Here is a 22184-nt window from a genome sequence, read left to right as displayed (position 1 = left end):
CCTGGGCCAAGGGGTTGCTCTCCTGTCAGCCCCAACCCCAGCAACCCTTTTCTCCAGCGCTGTCTCCAGTGTTCCACCTTTGAACCCTTTGGTCAGGATGGTCTGGCCCTGTTAGACTTCCTCCTTGATGATTTTCCCCAGCGTCCTTAATCCCAAGCTCAGAAAATGCTGGTCTGGCTGTACGGGGAAGAAAATGCTGAGGAGGTGGAGGAGGGTGGAGTCCTTAGGGATGTGGGCTTTGGAGTCCAGCAGACCCGGGTAGAACGCCGGGGCCCATGCTCACTGAGCCTTGCTATGTGCCAGGTGCCGTTCTAGGAACTTTGTGGGATGTTACTCATTTGGTCCTTGCGGTGATCCTGTGGAGTAAGTTCCCTTATTATCCCCACATTCTGACTGAGGAAAGGGAGGTGGGAAGGAGCAAAATGTTTGCTCAGGTTATTGCTCACGACGGCTATGAAGCAGCGATGGAGGTTCAGACCCAGGTAAGCTGCCTCCAGGCTTCTTGCACTCAGCGCGATGCTGGGGTCAGTGTCCTTGCATATTGAAAGCAGAGGTATCACTGTGGTTCAGGCTAAATGTAGAAACACACGTTATTGACCTTGGTGCCTGGCGCCTAGCAAGTGCTCAGTAAGCTTGAACTGGAAAAAAAGTCAGGCTCCACCCTAGGAGGAATCTGTTTCTTATGCCTTATTATTTTATTTTACTTTTTATTTTTGGTAAGTAATTGCTTTTCTGCTCACAGGGAAGAAACCCTAGGAAAGAATGGAAAAAGTAGATGGGAGGCAGCTGAATTCTAGGCCTCTGAGCCTCACGGGAACCTAGGTGCTCAGAAATGAGAATCAGAATTTTCATTTTTTTTTTCACATCTGGGGAACTATAAACCATGTTCTTTTAAATTTGTCTTTCTCCTGCTTTTCTCTTCTTTCTTGTGCTTTTCAAACTAAGTGGGCAAACTTAGTGTGAAAGATTACGGTGCAGGAAAAGTATTCCTCTGTGATTCGGGCCTGTGTGTCTCTGATGCCTTGATACTTTTTACTCTCAACTTCTGAGGATAATCGTTGATAAGATGAACCTCCTGTGCCCTGGGGAGGAGAAAGTCATTGAGTTCTGTCTCGTCCTTGTCTCCTTGAATCAAACTCCATGTCTAACCCATAGCAGGTTTCCAAAGAATTAACTAGTGGGGTTTCTGCTCTCAGTTTTCTTTCCTTTTTTTCTGGTGAGGGGGAGAGTGTCTGTTTCGTGGGGAAGTGTCTGCCAAGTTCCACTGGAGATGGCCTCATCAAGACAGAGGTGTGAGGACCCCTTCCTCTCAGTCCAGCTGAGGCAAGAGTAGGTTGTCCAAACTTGGTTTCCTTGTACCCCAAGTACAAGCAGAATGGATTAGATGGGGAGTGTGGAAGGGGCCCTGGCCCCCTTTCCTCACCTCCTCCTGTTCTCTGTCACCTTAGGACAAAGGTTCTCAGGTGACCAGCCTGGATGGGCAGGTTCCCAGGGCTTTCTGAATTCTCTGTCACCCTGACCCCAACCTACTTCCTGATGTGCCCTGCTGGGGACTCCCTCCTACCATTCCTTCTCAGGCTTCAGGCCATCCTGTGGTGACCTTGGCAGTGGTTATTGTTCATTTTAGAATCTTTGGGACTTGTTTTTGAATAGGACTCTATTCATGTGGTTCCAACCGTTAAACCTCGAACAAGGTACACAGTGGATAATCTCTCACCCGCTTCCCAGAAGCCCAGTTCCCATAACCTCCTCCTCAAAGATAAGTATGGTAACAGTAGCTGATAATTCCAGAGTTTCTTCCTGCCCTTGTAAGGAGCTCATCTGGAAACACAGCTGACAACATGGGTTCCTATATATGAGGTCCCCAGCCTGGACTTGGGGTCTGATGGGGTGGGATATCTGTTGGCCAGCATCTCCCTGTAACTTCAGGAAATACCGTTTGCTGGAGTGTTGCCTTGTTTAAATTTCAGTGACAGCTTCAACCTCCTCCAATTCCTTGCCTGGGTGCACCAGGAGGACACATGATCCAGTGCTTTTATATGTGATTTTTAAAAACACATGTGTTTTTTGTGTTAGAAAAATCAAAAGTGTCATCTATTTTGGTTTGAAGGGCCTACTGGAAACCAAATTATACAGCTCATCCAGACTCAAACAGCAAGTTGTCAGAGCAGAATTAACCAATGAATTTCCAGGTATTATGTAAATAAAAATACGTATTCCTGTTTTTATCCTCTCTTTTGACAAGGCCCCCTGGTGTACGCACTATTCTACATCTTATTATCTTTATGCTTAATATAACTTACATATTTTCATATTGTTGCTTACAGTACTTCTTGGTTTTTTTTTTAACAATTTCAAAGAATTGCAAAGAATGTGTGTATGGATGAACCATGATTTTTAAATCAGCTCTTTACTTGATTCCTATTTGGCTACAGTGAAAACTGTACATATATGCAGTGACCCTGCCTCATAACCTGCTCAGACAGAAGATAGGGTTTTGTAAGGGACAGAGAAACAGGGCATTTTGATTTGCCACCCAGTCTTGACATAGGTTTTCAGATGGGTCTTTTCTGCTCAGATAACTCTGTCCATCACTCTGGAGAGGGTCTTGAACTCAGGGTTAGTTAATAGGATGAGCATGTGGTTCTACTGTAGTCCACTACATTTCAAGTGTCTAAAGCAGGTTCCCAACTCTGTGTCTGGCTCTGGAGTAGTAAAGAAGTAATTGTCAGTATCCGGATGGTGGAGACGTTCTCTTCCCATCCCACTGTGTTCTTGTCCACCATCCCTTCGCCCCTGGGACGGCTGATTCTAGCTCCAGGCCCTTTGACTAAATCTGTCTTGGCAGTTGTATCAAATCCATTCTTGACTTCTTTCCTGAATCAGCTGATCTGACCTACGGCTTGGCCTTCCTGTTGTGCTCTGTGGCTTGCTGCAGCCCTGGCAACTGTGAGTGGGTGCTGCACCCACACCCCCCATAGGGAGCAGCTTCTTCTGCTCTCCCTGGAGGGAGCCAGGGAGGCTGCTGGGGATCTTCAACTGGGTGGCATCACACACTCCTTGAGTACCACTGTACATGTCCCAGGACAGCTGTCACTTATGAAGCCATGTCCAGCTCCAAGTCACAATCATCATGCCAGCCAAGATCCTGCCGCCCTGATGCTCCAAGAAGTGCCCTCATTCTGCATCTTGAAGGTCTCTCCTTCTCCTCGACCGCCTTCCCTTTCCGTCTTCCCCACAGCATCAGGGGCACAGTGCTTTCTGAGCCCAGGTTCCAGGACCCCAGTTCCACAGTGTGCCCTTAGCATGGTGAGCGCCCAAGCCAACCTTGTAAACGTCCACGGCAAGGGGCCATTACCAGGAGTTGTTTTTCTACTTTTTCATGAGCTTGGCTTCTTTGTGGTTTTGAGACTTCCCAGTAGCCACCAAGGCTTTGTTAGGAGGTGTTTCTCTCTCCTGTGGTCAGAGGCAGACTCCTTATCTCTTCTTCCTCCCTCTATGTGGGGCTGTTTCCTAGGGTGCTGTTTCCTGTCCTAGCCTCAGCCTGGAAGACCAGCAGGGATCCACCTGCTCTTAGTGCAGTGACTTTGGATGAAGATGTCCCCATCCCTGGCCAGATCCGGGAGAACCCCTGGGGTGTGTCAAGAGGGTAGCTCTCTAGGGACCTGCCATTAACTTGAATCTCAAAATGTTCCATCTACCATGGGACATATTTTCTGCTGAGGCAAAAGGAAGATATTTTTCTTGTTTGACACGTTTTGTATCTTTCCGGGGCTCACTCTTAAATTTTAGATCATGAGTGTTTCTCTCTTTTCTCAGTATTCTTTTGCTTATTTTCTGTACCTAACAACATCTGGCTGTAACAACCTCCCGTTCAGCCTTCAGTGACATGTGCCAGCATGTTTTGGGGAGTTAGTGCATACTCAGGGTTGTCGGAAGTTTGAGCATTTGCTCTTTAAGACTCAGAGCTGGTGGGGTGAGCAAAGGAAATCATTTGAAGTCGTGATGATGTTATTCCCACAAGAACACATTGGACCTTGGGAACCAGTTATTCTTGTATTTAGCTGCTTCATCTTCTCTGGATTGATGTGTCGACGCAACAGTAGGGATGGTCCCTTTATTTGTCATAGGGAAATGAGACTGGATGCCCAACTCCCAGTTTTTTATTTTCATTTTTTAGCACTTAAGACTTTGGAAATACCTTGTGAGTATATTTATTGAAATGCTATTTATCTCTACCCCTCTCCACACACCCATGAATAGAAACATAGAAACTCCACGGGGGTCTTGCCTGTCTTGTTTACCTTTGTACTCCTGGTGCCATGATGTTATGTGGCAAATACAGGACAGCACAGTAAATGTCTCGCCTGGGTCAATAGAATCTCTTTGTTCTTTCCTTTGTGGTCCGTTTTGAAAACGGCCTCAGACCCTCTGTGATCAGTGGTGAGACTGCCCGAACCATGGTGCCCAGTTGAATGTCAAGTCTGGGCATCTCTGATGGATTTGGAGGAGAGACAGATGGGGTTATGGGAAAAGATGTTGCAGAAGGTCTGGGCTCCAGTTTTGGCTCTGCCCCTATTTGGGGCAAGTCTGTGAGGCCCGATTTCTTTATGGGTACAGGAGGAATAATAATTACACCCTCCCACATACACACCAAATCCTCAGTTGAAGAATGTGTGAAAAGCGCTTCTTACACTATGAAGGGCTCTATAAATATGGAAGGTTGCAAAATGCTGTGTCTGTCTTCTTGCTTTTTTCTTTTTTCTTTTTTTCACCAAAGTCGGGTGTCCTGGCCTGCCCCAGCCGGCTCTGTTAGAGTTGGGATTTCCCGCAGCCGCCCTCTGCTGATAGTCACCCTTACAGAGCAAACTAAGGAGCAAATCTCCTTCTAGGATTTCACAGCTGTGATGACCTTGGGGGTGGAGGGCATTACTAGGACCCAGGAAAGTACCCTCCCTGCTCAGGCTGGGCCTCAGCCCTTATGCCACTGGTGAGCACATTGTCATGGCCCTGCATTGAGAACTGGTCACTATGAGCTGTGTCACCGAGGCCTGCTTGACCGTGTTTCTCTCTCCCCAGGCGCCTGCTGAAGAGTGAACTTGGGTCGTTTATTACAGACTATTTCCAGGTAAGCTGGGTGCGTCGGAGAATCCATCACTGTCACACATGTGGGGTCACGCAGCTGAAGGGCCATGTTCTATACACCTGGGTGTTCTTCAACACCCACACCCACATACACACCGTGCCCTGCAGGGCTGCTGCTGCGAGGGCACCAGGTGACCCCTGCAGGTAATGGAGACTCCAGCCACCCCGCTGCAGTTTTGCTCTGGCTATTTGGTCCCAGAACTCCTTTATGCTCTTAGAAATTGCTGCTTATTCAGGTTATATCTGTCAGTCTTTACCATACTAGAAATTAAGCCCAAGAAGCTTTAAAAAATATGTCTTAATTCATTGAAACCGATTACATTGTCATATAAATATCACTTTTATGAAAAATAGCTTTTTCAGAATTAAAAAATAGTGAGAGGATGGACACCGTCTTCTGTGTTGGAAAAATCTCAGTGCCATCTGGCTTCCTGGAAGATGGATAGAGTCTCCTGTCTGCTTCCCCTTCAGTCTGTTGGGATAGCGCAGGTCACGTGGTCTCTGGGAAACTCCACTGTGCATGCAGGGAGACGCAAAGGTAGCTAATAGCTGTGACCATGTGGGTCCCTTGAAAGGGTCTAGAGTAGCCCCCAGGGTCCCCAACCACACCCTGAGAATCCCTGCTCTCAGGGTATCCCCTCCCACTCCTGTGGGTGACAGCTAGTTGGGTGTAAGAGCACGTGCCCTTTAGCCAGCCATTTCCTGTCACAGGCTCCTGGGCTGCTCTGTTGAAGGCAGGATTGGATTAGATGTCAATCTTCCCTCCTGCCTACACACTCTTGTGGGGCTAATGAGTTCAAGGTTCCAGATCCACTTAGAGGATCATTTTTAATCCACAGACACAAGCTGCTTTCATGAATAACCCAAGGCAAGTATGTGGGGGACGGTGGGCGGAGACAATGAACAACGGTGACTGAGTGGGTGACACTTTAGTGAAGTTGGAGTCTCCACCTCTCACTGTGTGCTGAGTGGGCTGGAAAAGCTGCTTTATCTCTCTGTGCCCCAGTTTCCTCATCTGTGAAACAGGAATAAAATACAGCTTACCTTATAAGGTTACTATATGGTTTGCATGCAATAACACACTTGAAGCGCTGGGCACCTAGCATGTCAGAAGCTGAAGCTAGTGATCAAGATTATGGACCTTTGAGGCAGACTGAGCCCAGCATAATTGTTCACTAGCTGTGTGGCCCTGAGCAGATTGCTTCACCTCTCTGTGTTTTAGTTTCCTTTTCTGTAAAAAAAGGGGTAATAGGACCTAACCTTATAGGGTTGTGATAAAGACTAAAGATAAGTTATTTATAAAGTGCTTAGTTACTGCCAAAAACCAGGAGAGAGAGTAATCATGTTTATTATATGAGTCGTGTGTGTGTGTGTGTGTGTGTGTGTATGTGTGTGTGTGTGTGTGTGTGTGTTTTGTACCAGGGATTGAACTCAGGGGCGCTTAACCACTGAGCCACATCCCCAATCCTTTTTAAAAATATTTTATTTAGAGACAGAGTCTTGTTGAGTTACTTAGGACCTCACTAAATTGCCGAGGCTGGCTTTGAACTCGTGATCCTCCTGCCTCAGTCTCCAAAGCTGTTGGGATTATGGGAGTGTGCCACCGTGTCCAGGTTAACGCCTTCTTTTTAGTGGAACAATAAGAGCCCTGCTTAAGGATCTGGGTTTCAGGTGGGTTCCAAGTGGAGCATACTTTTTAAGACAGTTTAAAGACATTTCAAATTTTAAAAAACAGTGCAGTCTCCATTATATTATTTTTCTTTCCAAGATTCAGGAAGCTCAAACTTTTATGTACGCTTCAAAAGAACGACAAATATCAGCCCAAAAATGCCTCCTCTAAATGGAGACCAAGCAGGACCCAACAGAAGCCTGGAATTTGATGGGGTCAGACTCCTGTGCAGGGGGAGAGAAGCATGAGGAGGAAGAACCAGACAGAGAATTGGTTGCAGATGTGAATCATTTTTGCCCTTGACCCGAAGGTCAGCCTTGGGCTCACTGCCTGCTGCCTCTGTGGATTGACTTCTCGTCCAGTTACAGAGAGTGGTTTTTCACAGTCTTGGAGGGGCCCTCTGGGCTGGGCTGCCTTCCTCCTTGACCTTTGAAGGAGCCGGGTTTGGTGTGGTTTCAATCAGGTTTTAAATGTCAGCGTCTCTTGGCGTTGGGGGCTACCCTAGGTCGGGTGGGGAGGGATGTTTGGGTGGGGACTTTATCTGGGAAGCCCTGAGGTTTTTGGGGGCGGTTAATACTGCTTACAAAGCATGCCAGGCATTGAAAAACTAATAACCACTTGTGACTTCCTATCAGGGGCTTAATCAGAGAGGCTGCTTGGCGAATGTCTACGAAATCTGTTTCTGGGTGTGGGGGTTGGGGGCTGGGTTTAGTAGGGTTATTTTTTTTTTTAATTATTATTTTGGGTACCAGGAATTGAACGTAGGGGCACTCAACCACTGAGCCACATCCTTAACCCTATGTTTTATATTTTATTTAGAGTCAGGGTCTCACTGAATTGCTTAGTGCTTTGCTTTTGCTGAGGCTGGCTTTGAACTCACAATCCTCCTGTCTCCGCCTCCCAAGCCTCTAGGATTAGGTGTGCACCATCGTACTCAGCATGGTTTTTGTAATTTTGAATCTGGGATTTTTCTTATTTAAGGAAAGAAGGCTCTTGAAGACATGGTTTTTCAAAATGTGGGTGCAGGACCTTTGGTTGCTTTTTAAATACTTGGTTCCCCACTCTCTGTAGAGTGCATAATAGATTCTTCGAAGAGCAGGGAGGGGCTGTTTATCAGAGATACCCAAAATGATTACAGGTAACACAATACACAGTGGCACTGGATAATGTTAGAGCTTGTGTTTCAAAAGTATTCCCGTTTTTTAATTTTCCTTTAGCCCTTATGATTGTGCCGGAGGTTCTTGGGCCATGTTATGTGTCTTGTGCCCTTCTCTGGGACTCAGCAACCTCCTGTGTTTAAGGAGGGAGTAGGAGCAGGCCTCAAATGTGGTGCCTGTGCTAGGGACATGGTTTAGTTAGGATTTTGTAACATTATTTGTTTGCATTAAGTTGATCATTGAGTGATACTGTGCTTATGGTAAATGACGTGCCTACAGTTTCCTTTTTAAACACAGTGACATTTAAAAAATGGCTTGGTGGTGCCCACCTGAAATCCCAGCTTTGTAGGAGGCTGAGGCAGGAGGATTCCAAGTTTGAGGTCAGCCTGGGCAACGTAATGAGACCCTGTCTCAAAATAAAATAAAAAGGGCTGGGGAAGTAGCTTAGAGATAGAATGTTCCTGGGTTCCATCCCCGGTAACAACATACACACACACACACACACACACACACACACACCCATGCACCCACATACAAAGTGACTGGATTTAAGAAAAACAGTACGCAAAGAATAATAGGGTAAGTGGCCCCAACTATGGCCCCATCTGCGAAAGTGGTTCAAGAGAGTTGGGTTAGAGCCCAGTGCCAGGTGCTACTTGAAAAGGAGCTGTTTCAAAGCCATTCCCATTTCAGGAGAAATCTCCATGTGAGGAGGGCAATCCAGGCTCATAGGGGCAAGCTGGCCTTCAGCTACCATTGAGATGTCAGGAAGGAAAGCTAATAAGGGCTCGGGAAAGAACTCCCCAGCAAGAGGACAAGAGGAAGGTGTAGGGCAGAGGAGCAGCACCGCCCAGGGTGGGCAAGGGAGTCCCCCCAACTCAGCAGAGCCCAGGGTGGGCAGGGAAGTCACCCCAGCTGTGGATATGGCTTCGTGGGAAGGTGAAGAGTGGGTGCTGGGCTCCTCAGTGCCGATGGGCACCCCCAGGCTCATGCATTCAGCAATGAGGTCTGTCCCCTCTGGGACCCGCCTTCCAGCTCAGCTCACCACCTGCAGAGCCACAGAGAGGCTCTGAGCATTTTCATTTTACAGTTTAAAAGAAAGATTCATAGAAAGAATATCCACCTGTGAAGAATAATGAAAATGACCCGAGGTGAGGGCACGGGAAGCAGGTAAAAAAATGATATTTATCTTGGGTCTGCACACAGAGAAGTCGGGCTGTTTGATCCACAGAAGCCTGGAAAGATTTCCACGAGACACTGGCTGGAAAAATCTCTGACATTTCCAGTATCGATTTTTTTCTTTTCCTTCTGTCTGTTTTGAATTGTGCCCGGAAGGAAAATTAAGTCTTCCAAGTGGAACTCTATATCCTAGCACCAGCTCCGGAGGATAATTGGTCCCTTATAACTTTTGAAACTGATGATGTGAAACGTTCTGCATTATTATTATTATTTTTTTTAATTTCCTTGCTGGGTACCTTGGTGCTTCAGGCATGAGGGGTGGGCCTGGGCCACACAGAACACTGTCTGCCGTCAGCAGGCTGCATTGTTTGTTAAAGGCCTCTCTTCTGCCCCAGAAAGTTCCATCCCTTTTGTTGAAACTAGAGTTTTGTTGGTACAGAAACTTGTGTAGAGTCTGAGTGAGCTAGTTCTAGGAAGAAGGGAAATTTAGTCACCCATTTGCCAGTAGGTCATAGGTGCCATGTAGTGTGTAGTATATGTGTGTGTGTGTGTGTGTGTGCCTGTGTGTGCATATATAGCACATACACAAACATATAGTATTTTTTTCAATTTGCTTCTCACATCTGCAAGAGTCCCAGGAAGCCAATTTCCCCTAGCTCATCATCACCAAAGAATATTAAGGACATATGGCACCTGGCATGGAGCTAAAGGAGGAGACCCCTAGGAAGCATCCCGGTGACCATGGAGTTAAAATTGGAGACAGCACAGGGGTAAAGATGCATCTTTATGGGTAACGCACAGCGCAGCCTGAATTGAAGAGCAGGTTGGGTGGCAAAGATGTAAAAACAGGTCCAGCATAACCCTCTCTACAAAGCCTCCCTGTTCACGGAGGAGGAGGCAAGCAGTACAGGCAGGATCTAATCAGGGAGCTAGAAATACTGAATTCTACCTCAGAGGACACAGCCGCCTCCGATGGCCGTGACTCAGGGCCCCCATCGAGACACTCTGGCGGAGGGGAGAGCCTGTGGTTGTTGGTGGCCAGGTGGAGGGGTGAGACGGGCGGGAGAGGCTGCTCAAAGACATGGTACTACCTGGAGGAGGAGGTGTTGGAGCACAGCTGTGACCCACTGGCCTACTGGAACCTCAAGCGGTCATCCTGGCCTGGGCTGTCCACTTTGGCCGTCAGATTTTTTGACCCTCAGAAGTTACCATCCCTTCGGAAAAGCTGTTCAGCACGCCCACGGAGAATGGCAGCTTTGGCCAGCCCCGGCACATGATGGAGCATTTTGAAAAACTTATCTTTTTGAAAGTGAATTTTCCCTTGATCTACTTTCAGTATTGAACTCACTCTCGGCAGTGCTGGCTGGCTGTCGTACCAGGGCTGTGACCTGCCCAACAGGGCCATGTGGGACACCAGGCCAGCATCTGGGGCCACCTGCCGGCTTGCACCGAAACATCACACGTGCCTTACTCCTGTCGGGCCAGGTCACAGCATGTTGGGGAGCCCACTGGAAGCAGCCTGTCTCGTTGGTTATGAAGTGGGGTGATTAGGTTTTAATTAATGACTGCAATGTTTTTTAAAAGTTAGAGGTCAGAAATGAGTTTTCCTTGAATGGAGACAAGATGTAAACAGTTTTATCCTGTAGGCTTTTTGTTCAATTGTGTAAAAACCATGAACCAGGTACTGTTTTTTTAGTTAAATACTGCTTTAATTGCAACAAAACAGCTTTTGTGGCTGTGAAATGAAACCTGTAAATAGGAGGTAGAGCCTAAGCCATCCTGATGGGGCAGGCTCTTAAATGTGTTGAGGAGTGGAGAGAACATTCTGGAAGCTGTTTATGCAGAGACAAAGTGTTTGAAAACAAAATTGTACTTGGGTGAGTCATGGAGTGTGCAGTTGCAGTGACGTGGTCACGGACATGTTCCATTTCAGGTCTTTACATTCAGAGTTGCATGGCCCGTTCATTCACTCAGAGGTCCCCAACTATCTGTCCTGACTCCTTGAGATCGGAGTCCCGTGTGTGTCTATGCTGAGGATTCAGCCAGTGCAGAGTGTGGCAGTTGACCTCGTCTGGCGCCTCTGACCCAGTGTCCCTGAGCAGTGGAGCTCTGTGTGCGCTGACCCAGGTGCTGGGACCACAGCCCGGCCCTGGAGGCTATAGTGACCAACGGGGGCATCTGACAGGCTACAGCCATGAGACTAGCCTTAGGCATTTAGATTTTTCTTTTTTTATAATAAGGGAAGATTCAACCATCACTAGGCTATTTTAGAATCCCGAGGACATCAGAGTGAAATTATTAGTTGTCAGATTCTTTTAAGTGTTTGCTTTAACATCTGAAAAAGGTTCCTATTCTACGTCATTTCAGACCATTAGGTTTTGTGGGTGAGGCGACTCGCTCCTTTGCCATGGCCCCCTAGGAAACTGTCCTTCTATTAATACTGTAACTACGCTCGCTCTCAATTTGAGTAGACTTTGCTTTAGTGTATTTACAAATGATGGTTTCAGTTTCTAAAATTAAACTTTTTATTCGCAGTTAAAAAAAAAAAAAAACAGGTCCAGCAGTGGACATTCCTTGTAGGGACACAGATAGGACTCAGAGCACATGGGGTGGAGAGCGGACAGAGTGGCCAAAGTAATTTCCGGAGGCTGGGAATGTGGCTCAAGCGGTAGCGTGCTCGCCTGGCATGCGTGCGGCCCAGGTTCGATCCTCAGCACCACATACCAACAAAGATGCTGTGTCCGCCGAAAAGTAAAAAAATAAATAAATATTAAAAAATTCTCTCTCTCTCTTTCTCTCTAAAAAAAAAAAAAAAACAAAGTAATTTCCAAACACAAGTTGAACAAGGGAGAAAAATGTTGGCTCTTCTTTGATCAACTTGAGAAGGCTTCTCTAATAAGCAGGATTCCCCCAGTGGAAAAAAGAGGTCATTTGGTGGACTCAAGGAGTGAAGGGAATTCCACATTTGCTCTGCTTTGGAGGTAGAATTGGGGCCCATGTATAATGGGGCTGTGGATGCACTGGGCTCCAATGAGAGGACGGGGATGGGTGAGCCTTGTGTTCTATTTGGGTGGGAAGGTCATGAAGGTTGCATTGTGGATTTGGACAGTACTTGGAACGGTCAAGGTCTGGTGGAGGCTGTAAACTTTGAGGTGGCCCAGATAGTTCCCCTTGGCCGCCGGAGGGAGAAAATGGGATTGAGCTCACCAGGGCTGAGAGGGAGCCTACCCTGCTTGCTGGTGGCCCCCCATCCCCTAGAGGCTGCCCACCAGCCAGCGGTCACTTAGAGGTGGCTTCATTGTGCTTAGTCTGCTCAGCAGTTACTTGAATTTTGAGCAATTATTTGCAATTTTTATTGCGATTTTCTCATACATAATGAAGCTAAGTGGGAAAATGGGTCTTGAAATGGACAGCCACGGTCTTAACATGTTTGAGACGAAGGTGAAAATCAATAGGCACGCCGAAATGTCAAATCTTCCGCCTCACTGCGTTGAAGTTATCGCACATTCAATTGTGAAAGAAAGGAGTGTATAGGTACGAAACGCTGAGATGTCATCCAGAGATGGGCTCCGGAGACAGGTGATTAGGGAGTTTACCGTGCTCTGTGGAAGGGACTTCCCCTCTATCACCTGAGTGTGTTCTTCCATATCAGGATGTATTTCAGAAACCCATTATATATGAAATTGGCTGATTTATTGTACAGCATGCAAGGAATGGCAAGATCCAGGTCTAGGGCATCAAGGGGAAGGGAGGCCTATAAGGTGGAGGGAGATGTTGCAAATCTAGTCCTGAAGAAAAGAGTAAACCTGCATGAGGAGCAAAGGCTGCCCTGGGAACCCTTGTTCACTCTGGAAAGCCTTCTCTCTGAAGTTCTTTCAGAGCTGCAGGGAGGAGAGAATCATAGCAGTGATGTCAGCCGGTGTTTTCAAGTACTCCTGTGCCAGGTGTTGTGCTAAGACAACAGTTCTCAAAGTGTGGTCCCTGGACCAGCAGCTGTGAATGTGTGAAAAAGCAGAATCTCAGGCCCTCCCTCAGACCACCGGAATGAGGAATGCAGGGTTGGGACCCAGCATTGTGGGCTTTCATGAGCATCCGGGATCCTGGTGCATCTTGAGTATGACAACCCGTTTGACAATCCTTTATCCCTCCTGACAACCCAGGACGGAGAGATCCTGTTATTATATATATCCCCTTCTTATAGCTGCTTACTAAGGCTCGGGGAGGGGGGGGGAGGTTCTTTGAGCTCATAGTCAATTACAGAGCAAAGATCCAACCCAGGTCATCTGACCACAGGAGAAAAGCCTCTTTCTTGGATTAGAACATAAAATGTAAAAATGCCCTCCAGGCATGCCTTGAGAAAAGACCCAGGGGGAGGAGGCTCAGGGATTTGGCTTGTTTGTTTTGAGTGTCTAGCAAATCAGATATGGTCTGTTTTCCTGATTCCTGATAAAAAATAATTTTTAGAAGCCCCACTTCTCCCTTTCATGGTGGCTGAAACTGGTACTCAGTGGAGAACCAGGATTACTGCTGAGTGACTGATCTTTTCAGTCTCTGTCTTGGGTTTTTGCTCCATCTCATCCCACCCGCCCATACCAGGACTGGTTTATTAAGAACTCTCTGGGCCTGGGGGTGACTGTGTGTGTGAGACTTTTATTGCTTGCTCAGGAGGGCGACCAGGTTCACAGGAAATGCAGATAGCATTAGAGATCATGCTGGCCTTTCCAAGTCGTGCCGGATAGAAATGGGGGTGACCTGTGATTTCCATCCCTGGGTCCTTGCCAATAACAGGAACCTTTGAAGACACGGATATCACCGGAAACACATGCCTGGCTGGAATTGTTGTCTCGCATGTGTTCTCCGTAGGCAGAGCAGCACAGCCACGAGGCCCCTCTGGGATGGGAAGGAATGTCTTGTTTGGGAATGGGATCCACTTGGGCTGGACACGGAATGTGGTAGTGGAGAGGAGGGTCCTGGAAGAGTCCTTTTGGAGATATGGGAGTTGGAAAGCTGATAGCAGGACTAGGCTGCAGAAAGAACCCAGGTGGGTGGAAGGCCTGGGGTAGAATCTAGTTACGTGGCCTGCGATGACTGGGCCAGCTGGGTCTAAACTGAAGTGGATTCCATCTGCTTCTTCTGTGGGCAAGGACACAAGAAACCTCCTCAGGGCAGGACAGCATGATGGTGAAAAGCACCAACCCTTCAGCCAGGTGGGTCTGGAGTCCAATCCGCTGTGTGAACTTAGGCTTGTTTCTTAACCTGTTTGAGCCTCGTTTCCCTTAGCAATAACCTGGTTGTGATCATGGTACCCACTTCATAAGGTTAATGTGGTTACTAAGGGAGGTGGCAGACACAGAGTGCTTGGTACATAGTGAGCCTACAACACAGGATGGCTATTTGCATCTTAGCTTTTATTTATTTTTTGTTTTGTTTTGTTTTGTTTTGCTAAGGTAACCCAGAGGAATATGCTGTAATGGGGGAAATACATGGATTTGGGGTTCAGAGCCATCTGGGTAGAAATTCTGATCCCACATTTGCTGGTTGCTTCTCTGAGTCTCAGTTTCTTTTGTGAAAAGGGGATAGGTGCATGGTAGAGGTAAAATGAGGTAATGCATGAGAGAGTGACATTCGGAGCCTGAGAGTGAAAACAGTGAATGACCCCACGGCCATTCTTACTGTGGTCACCACCAGGGCTGAGGCAGGGGACACTGCAGTTGCCGGCAGCCTCTGCATGGAGTCCCTGCTCTGTGTTGAAAGTCCCTCCTGCAAGAAGAGGTGGTTGGTGCTACCCTCACCACTCTGTGCTCCCTGGTTGGGGGGTGTCTGCTTCACAGGAGGTGCACGAGGCCAAGGAGCCCCACCCTGCTCTCCTGGTCTCCACCCTGCCTCGGCTTCCCCAGATGGGCTGGGTTTTCTCTCCTCCTGCAGGCTGCGTGGTGGTGGCCGGGTGCCGTTCCCAAGGCGACTTTGTTTGCATTTTTCTAACTGAGCCTCATCTCTCTGTTTACAGCCCATTTTTTTATGTCTTAGAAAAAATGCCAACCATTTCTTCCCTTCCGGACCACTCTGCCTCTTCATTAAAGTGCTGTTTAGTTCACTGAGGGGCAGGAGGAGGGTGCCCTAAGCAACGCCGGCCCCTTCCCGAGGCCCAAGGTGTTTCCCAGGTGGCCGCTGTATAACGTGACTGCTTTTTGGCCGAGGGCTCTCTGGCTGGGGAGGTGATGGGTCTGCAGTTTCACTAGGGAAAAGGGGTCTTGTCTCATTCTGACTCACTCTGCTCAGAACCTTCTGGAATCAGCCCGTGACAGGGGTGGGAGTCCTGAGAGGTGGGATCTGGAAAGAACAGACACTTAGACTAAACATACAGGACTGCTGCCTGCCCGAGGCCAGGCTTCCTTCCTCCCCTCTCTCTGTCTCAGGACCTGTGAGCAGGCTTAAGCCCCTCAGAGGCCTCTGCCCTAGGCACACAGCCAACCCTGACCCTCCCTGCACCAGCAGCTAGGCCAACATGACCCTGTCACCACCCAGGAGGAGGGGGACAGGGGTGGTAGGATGGAGAGGGGTGTGACGAGCAGGCCCAGGGAGGTGGAGGGAGGCAGGACCATCAGGAGCTGAGGCCCAGCCACAGTGCACGTCACAGGGTCTCCTCAGACTTCGCTTAGAAAGCACAGACTGAAAGATCAACATGTGAGGACCCGCAGCGGGCAGTGGGCAGCGCCAGGCCCCAGCTGGGAGTCCTTCAGAGCACAAGGCCTTTGGAATGAGGACCCTTTGGCCACAGGAAACTGTGAGACTGTGCTCCTGGGAGGAGAGCCGGGCAGCTCAGCTTAAGGGCCAGGATGGGGTAGGGTGAGAGGGGGCCCCTCAGGCAGCCACAGCTGCACCTGTGGGTGCGCTGGTGTGTGGACAGGCAGGGGCAGCTCGGTCGGGTTGTTGTACAGGTCTGCAGAAAAAGGGGTTGCAGGGAGCCGACCGAAGGTCCTTAGTCCTGATAGCCTGTACTGAAATGAAGGCCAAGTCTGGGAGGCTGAGCCTCACGTCCACGAGTTAGAATCTGAGGGAGGGAGACCCTACTTCTATGGCTGGGGATGTGACTCAGTGGTACCAAACAACAACAAAACCTGTGTGTGTGTGACCACAGGACTGGGGAGAGGGGAGGATGACTAAATGACACCTAAGGCCCCTTCAACCCTAAGCAGAGACTCCAGACCACAACTGGGACTGTGTCAGAAATGTTTGGACAGAGCGATTGACATCATTGGACCCCTGAGCAATCCTGGCACATCCTGCTCAGCTGTCACAAGGTCCTGCCAGTCTGATTTTGTTGCTGGGGTGTTTTCTTGCTTTCTGACCCAGAAGCTGCCAGGATTCATTTACTTGGCTGGGAACTAGGGGACGGATTAGGGCTACATCTTAATCCTATCTCTTCTTCTATAATTCTTGGTGAAGGAATTGGTTTTTGTTTGCTTTAGCAAAGTCCTCCTACACCGTGTGGTTCCAACTTTGATCTGGGATTCCAGCCGCCATCTTGAAACCAAGTGGTGGCCCAATCACTTCTCCAGATTTAGGTCATATCTTGCAAGTCTCGATAGGATTATGAAGTTCAGTTTATGTGTCCCAGCCACAAAAAGGGGCTGGTGTCTTTGATAAACTCTGAGCACATGTGATAAGGTCCATTCATTACTGACTCTCTTTACCTCCCACTTCTTTTGTGAAGTGGTTGGGCTGAGATAGTTAACTATTACCATCACCACCACCACCACTGATTACTGAAGACACGAGATACTGTGTGTGTATTTATAATCATTGGTTTCCAATGATTATGCAACTTTATGACATTGCTGATATTGTGCCATTTTATAGATGAGGAACTTATTGCTCAGGGAAATTAAGCTCCAACTCACATAGCTAGAAGTAGCCAAGCCATAGGGGTACCGCTAGATTGGAGGACTAGCTTCTAACGTTCTGTAGCTCTGTAGGGTGACTATGGTTGGAAACAACTAACTGTACACTTTAAAATAGCTAGTAGAGAGGATGTGCAATGTTCCTTGCACAAAGTCATGGTAAATATCTGAGGTGACAGGTAGGCTAGTTATGCTCATCCGATCATTACACATTGTACACAGGTATTGGAATGTCACTGTTCTCCAAAAGTAGGTCCCACTAGTATGTGTCAAATAAAAATGCAAATATATAGTTGAGTGCAGTGGTGCATGCCTGTAATCCCGGCAGCTCAGGAGGCTGAGGCAAGAGGATCCCAAATTCAAAGCCAGCCTCAGCAAAAGCAAGGCGCTAAGCCACTCAGTGAGACCCTGTCTATAAATAAAATACAAAATAGGGCTGGGGATATGGCTCAGTGGTCGAGTGCCCTTGAGTTCAATCCCTGGTACCCCCCCCCCCGCAAAATACAAATTAAAAACAGAATACAGTAATACAGTAAGTGGGGGGAAAAAAAGTAGTTGAGCTGGAACTTGAACTTTCTGGTACCCAGGCTCTTTCCACTGTGCTATGTTCTCATCACTGTTGTGAAAGGGCCTTAGGGTTTTGTGAAGGCCAGTGTTTTTTTCGTAAGCATGCATGCCCTCGTTGTTCACCTCCCCACAAGAACAGGCCTCCAGTAATCTAAGGAGAGGTGAGTGGAGAGGCACCAGCTCTCACTGATCCTTGAGCTTCTGTGACTCACCAAGGGACCAGCTGTAGCCCTGGGAGGGTAGGAGAGGGTCTGGGTGGGAAGACGTGCTGGAACACGGAGAAGCAGAGTGGGAAGAGCCTAGCTCCCAGAAGCAGGAAGGTCCGCCGTGTCTTGTGGGCCTGGCTCGCTGACCACCAGTAGGTGAGGCTAGTAGTTCACTCATTCAGCCTCGTAGGATGGAATGAAATGACTTGAAAGAGCCCGGGATCCATGCAGACCTTCACCCATGGCCAGCTGCCGTGGCAGGAGGACTTGGCTATCTGTCCACAGCTTCCCCAGGCCCGGGGGCACTCACGGACCCCCACTTGCTGCTGCTCAGGATTTTGCATGCGATCTCTTTTGTGCTAGTGTGACACACTCTCAATTTATCTTTTTGAAACGCCTATTTCTGCATATTTTCCCATCGCCTCAAAGCTCCCTTTTGTGAGTTTAGCTCATCGGGATCTCAGGACATGGGGTGGCAGCAGTAGTGAATTCAGCAGAGGCTGTGCCTTATCTCTTCCCAAGGTGGGGGGTGGCGGCTGCCTTCGGCTCGGGCTCCCTTGCTCGCTTGCTCACTGCTTTGGCTCTGGGGTGTCTCCTGGTTCTCCCAGGCCTCGGCCTTCCAAGAGGACAAAAGCCTCCTTGGCCTTGAAGGCAGGACTTGCGCTCAGGCAGGGCCAGGCCTCTGTTGGAGGTGGAGGAGGGCTGGTTGCTGGTTGCTCCAGAGTCGCCAATTCTTGTGTCCTTTGTTCTCTTTTGGCAGAACCAGCTGCTTGCAAAGGGACTGTCGTTTGTGGAGGAGAAGATCAAGCTGTGCGAAGGCAAGTACAAGGCGGCCCTGGTGGATGGGGCCCCTGTGACTCAGCCTTTGATGCTGGGACAGCTGAGATGCTTCTGTCCAAAAGGGGCAGGCTGCACGCGAGTGAGTCACCCTGTCCCTCAGCTCTGCTGTGGCACTTGGGTCTGAGTCACACGCTCATGCAGTGCAATCAGAAGGTGTTTTGAAGAGTGAAGGGACACAGGTGGCTGCCCTGGAGACCTTGTTAAGGGATTTCACGGGGCACATGCTGATGGTCTCCCTGGAAGGGCTGCTGTGGATTCCGCCATGCTAGTCCCTTGGCTCTGCCTCTGGCTGTTTCCTGTTGGCCTTTGTAATATTTCTTGGGATCCTGGTAGACAGCAGTGTCCCCCTTATTTGGAGGACATTAGGATAAGCAGACGCACACTCAAAAAATGGGGTGGGATTTGATAGATAAAGGACTTTCCTGGTCTATGCTGATTTTAGAAGCCAACCCACAGGATTGAGAAGAACCAGGCGGAGCTGGTATGAGAGGCAGGGAAGGCCAACCCTGTGCCTGTCCTGGCGGCTGGCCTGGGCTCCCCCCACCCAGGGCCTGATCTGAGCTCTGACTTCTCAGGCGACTTGACAAGTTGCCAGGTTCTCGAGTTTGTTTTTATCCTATTTAAGGTGATGACATGGGTTGAGGGCTTGCAGGGAGTAGAAGGCCCATAACTGGTGTAGCACTGTATGTGGCACACAGTAGGATGCCTACTGGAGCTTATTTTTTTCCTCCCTGCTCTAGCCTAAGGACCTTGATCTTGACTTACAGTCAAGCTGGTTTCTGGACCCAGACCCAATAGGCATTATATTGTCCCTTTTTTCTTCTTTTTTTTTAAAGGCCAAATAATACTCCAGCGTAGCTACACTGTGCTGCCTTTACCCGTTCGCCCGTCAGTGGAGGCTAGACTTTGAGGTGGCTCTGACCAGGAACTCGGTGAGGTTGTGCATCTTGGAGTCTCACGAATGCATAGGTAGAGGAGGCAGCTACCCAGACAAGGGGGGGACAAGAAGCATGGTCCCTGGCCACATTCCTCATCTGTCAGTCACTGAGGGAGTTACTCCAAGTTCTTGGAAATGCAGGGAACCAGCCGTATGAAAGAGGTCCTCAGTAAAACTTGGACGTTCACATGGCCTTGATGAGGAACTTGACGTCTCTCATCCAGGTCATCCTCAATGTAGAGCCAAAATCCAGAAATGGAGCGAGGCAGAGTGAAGAGATCATCCTGGATCCTGGCCTGTGCCCCAAGGCGTAGCCAGAGTGCACCGGCCAGCGCGTCCCTGGGGGTCTCCTCTAGTTCCAGGTTCTGGTGCCGGGGCCTCTCTGCACAAGGAACGGGCTCCCGGGAACTTAAAGGGTCTTTCCCATCTCCAACTAGGACATCTCTACTTTTATGCATTAGAACCCCAAGAAAGATTTTGTCTGGATAAAAGAATTCTCTGGCTATCCAGCGGAGTTTGGGGAAAACAAATATCTCTCCGGTTGCCCCATGAACCTTACTTTATTGCACACCCCTGCTGGATGGCTGCAGAAAGGACAGGTGGCCCTCCGTGTCCGTTGGTGGCACTTTTGTGGCAGGAGACACGGTGCTCTTGGTGATCTTTTCTAGAGCTTCAGTGACCTTGACCTCAGGAAGCTTCTTCTACCTTCCTGTAATCTTCTGGGATCTCAGTACGTTAGAGGGCAGAGTTCATAAGTCCGACACTTAGAACCTTCCACTGCAAACCCCCTCCCCTTTGCAGGAGCTAGGTCCTTGGCTCCTGGGTCTTTTCCCTCAGTCACCTGTTTCCTTTAACTCTTTCTTCCCCGGGGCCTTCCTGTCTTGTTGGCCCGTGTCCGGCTGCTGGTGTTTTTTGAATGCTTTCCTAAACCTTCCTTATTCTCTGAAGTTTGCAGCCAGCAGCTAGGGAGCTGCTGGCTACTCCCTGGCCCACTTCCCTGGTGGGCTCAAGGCTCCCCTCACGTGCCTGGCCCTGAAGCAGGCACAGCTGGGCCCCAGGGTCTGCTCCTGCCCTTCCAAAGTCAGGAGCGTGTCTGTTGTGGAGGGCTCAAGACAAGGCACATCGACGGAGGAGCCCCTTGCCCTTTGGGGTACACTCTCTAGGTGCTGGAGTTCACCTTAGTTTTAGGAGTAGTGGTGACCTAACATGTATAAGGCTCTTTTGACTTCCTGCCTCCTCCCCAGGTGAATGAGCCCAACCTACATTGGAAAGAGGGTGGTATTTGAGTCAATCAGACATTTATTGATGACTTAGTCAATACCGGGTTCTTTGCTAGGTGCAGTGGACACTGTGATGAATAAGACCATCATGGATTCCCATGGAGCTCATAAACAGGTAGTGGAGACAGGTATTAATCAAGTCGTCACCAAATAGAGAATTGTGACTAGATAGTACTGTGAAGGCAATCCATCACAGAGGGATTGGAACCATGGGGAAAGAGTTTTCTGTAGAAGTAAAATTTCACTTGAAACAGAAAGATAAACAGAAGTAGGTGAGGCAAGAGAAACTGGCATGTGCAAAGGCCCTGTGGCATGAGGAAGCAGAGTGACAGTGAACGGCTAAGATAAAATCCACAAAGAGCCCAAAGGCTAAGGCAGATATTCCAGAGGATGAAGACACAGAGAGTAGGCCACACATAGACATTTTCTTTATCCTAAGAGTATTTTATTTCCGCTTGTGATTAAGTCCCTCTTGGTACTGCCTCATATTTGGGCTAGATGGTCCCTCCTTCCACTCACGGGGCCAAGCACCTGCACAGACCTTCACACCTGGCACTCGCCACTCAGTCCAGAGAAGGTTTCTAGAATAGATTTGTTCGTGTATCTGGCACTGTGCCCCACACTGTTGGTACAGCAGTACAGTGTGGCCTGCCAGCTCTAGGGGAGGGGACAGGGAGTGACAAGCAGCTCCTACAAAGTGAGGATCCCAAGTGGCCAGGGGAGTGGAGGCGCCCGGGCTGCCCCTCCCCCACCGTGTGTCACCTGACCTCAAAGGTCTGCAGTTTCTGGGCCCCTGAGCGACTCCTCAGCCCCACCCCCCCTCCTTTCCTTCTCCATAGCGACGGCTTTTATTGTCCATTAAACTGATAGACGCGGGAGGCCTTTCAGGACTTGCCTCGTGAAACGAGCGGGGTTTTGCCAAACGGTGTCTGGTCTTGGCTGACCCAGTTTCTCTGCGGGACGAGCAGACCGTGCCCAGTCAGCTCTGATATCTAGGTCATCTGCAGCCACCGCCAAGCCGGCTGCTTCTGCCAGCGCCTGCCTCTCCCAGGTGCAAATTCCTCTCCGTCCCCACCCCCGTGGCATCAGGTGACACGTGTGCCCCAGCCTGCAGGTGGCACTCCGCCATAGCCTAGGCTGCCTGGCCCGGGGTGAGTAGGCACAGAATCAGGAGAGGGGCCGTGTTTCCCAGGTGACCTCTGCAGAACATGCTGCCCTCTCACTTACTGTGAAGCTGTGGGCGGGGCTGACAGTTCCCAGAATCCTCTTTCTGCCTCTCTCAACTGACAGCTCAATCCCAGAA

The 22184-nt window shown here is 49.1% G+C and overlaps 1 protein-coding gene across 6 annotated transcripts in view; it reads left to right on the top strand.

Moving 5' to 3' along the window:
* Prr5l (proline rich 5 like) overlaps positions 1-22184 on the top strand; it is an 80102-nt gene that overhangs the window by 28850 nt on the left and 29068 nt on the right. For all 6 annotated transcript variants that reach the window (XM_040284500.2, XM_040284492.2, XM_040284493.2 and 3 more), the window contains 2 exons: positions 5080-5128; positions 18585-18642. In XM_040284500.2, the coding sequence (XP_040140434.1) occupies positions 5080-5128; positions 18585-18642 (107 nt within the window). The remainder of the gene's footprint in view (positions 1-5079; positions 5129-18584; positions 18643-22184) is intronic.

The sequence above is a fragment of the Ictidomys tridecemlineatus genome, chromosome 4 (genome assembly GCF_052094955.1).
Source record: "Ictidomys tridecemlineatus isolate mIctTri1 chromosome 4, mIctTri1.hap1, whole genome shotgun sequence".
NCBI lineage: Eukaryota > Metazoa > Chordata > Mammalia > Rodentia > Sciuridae > Ictidomys > Ictidomys tridecemlineatus.
This window is presented reverse-complemented; position numbering and strand designations above follow the sequence as displayed.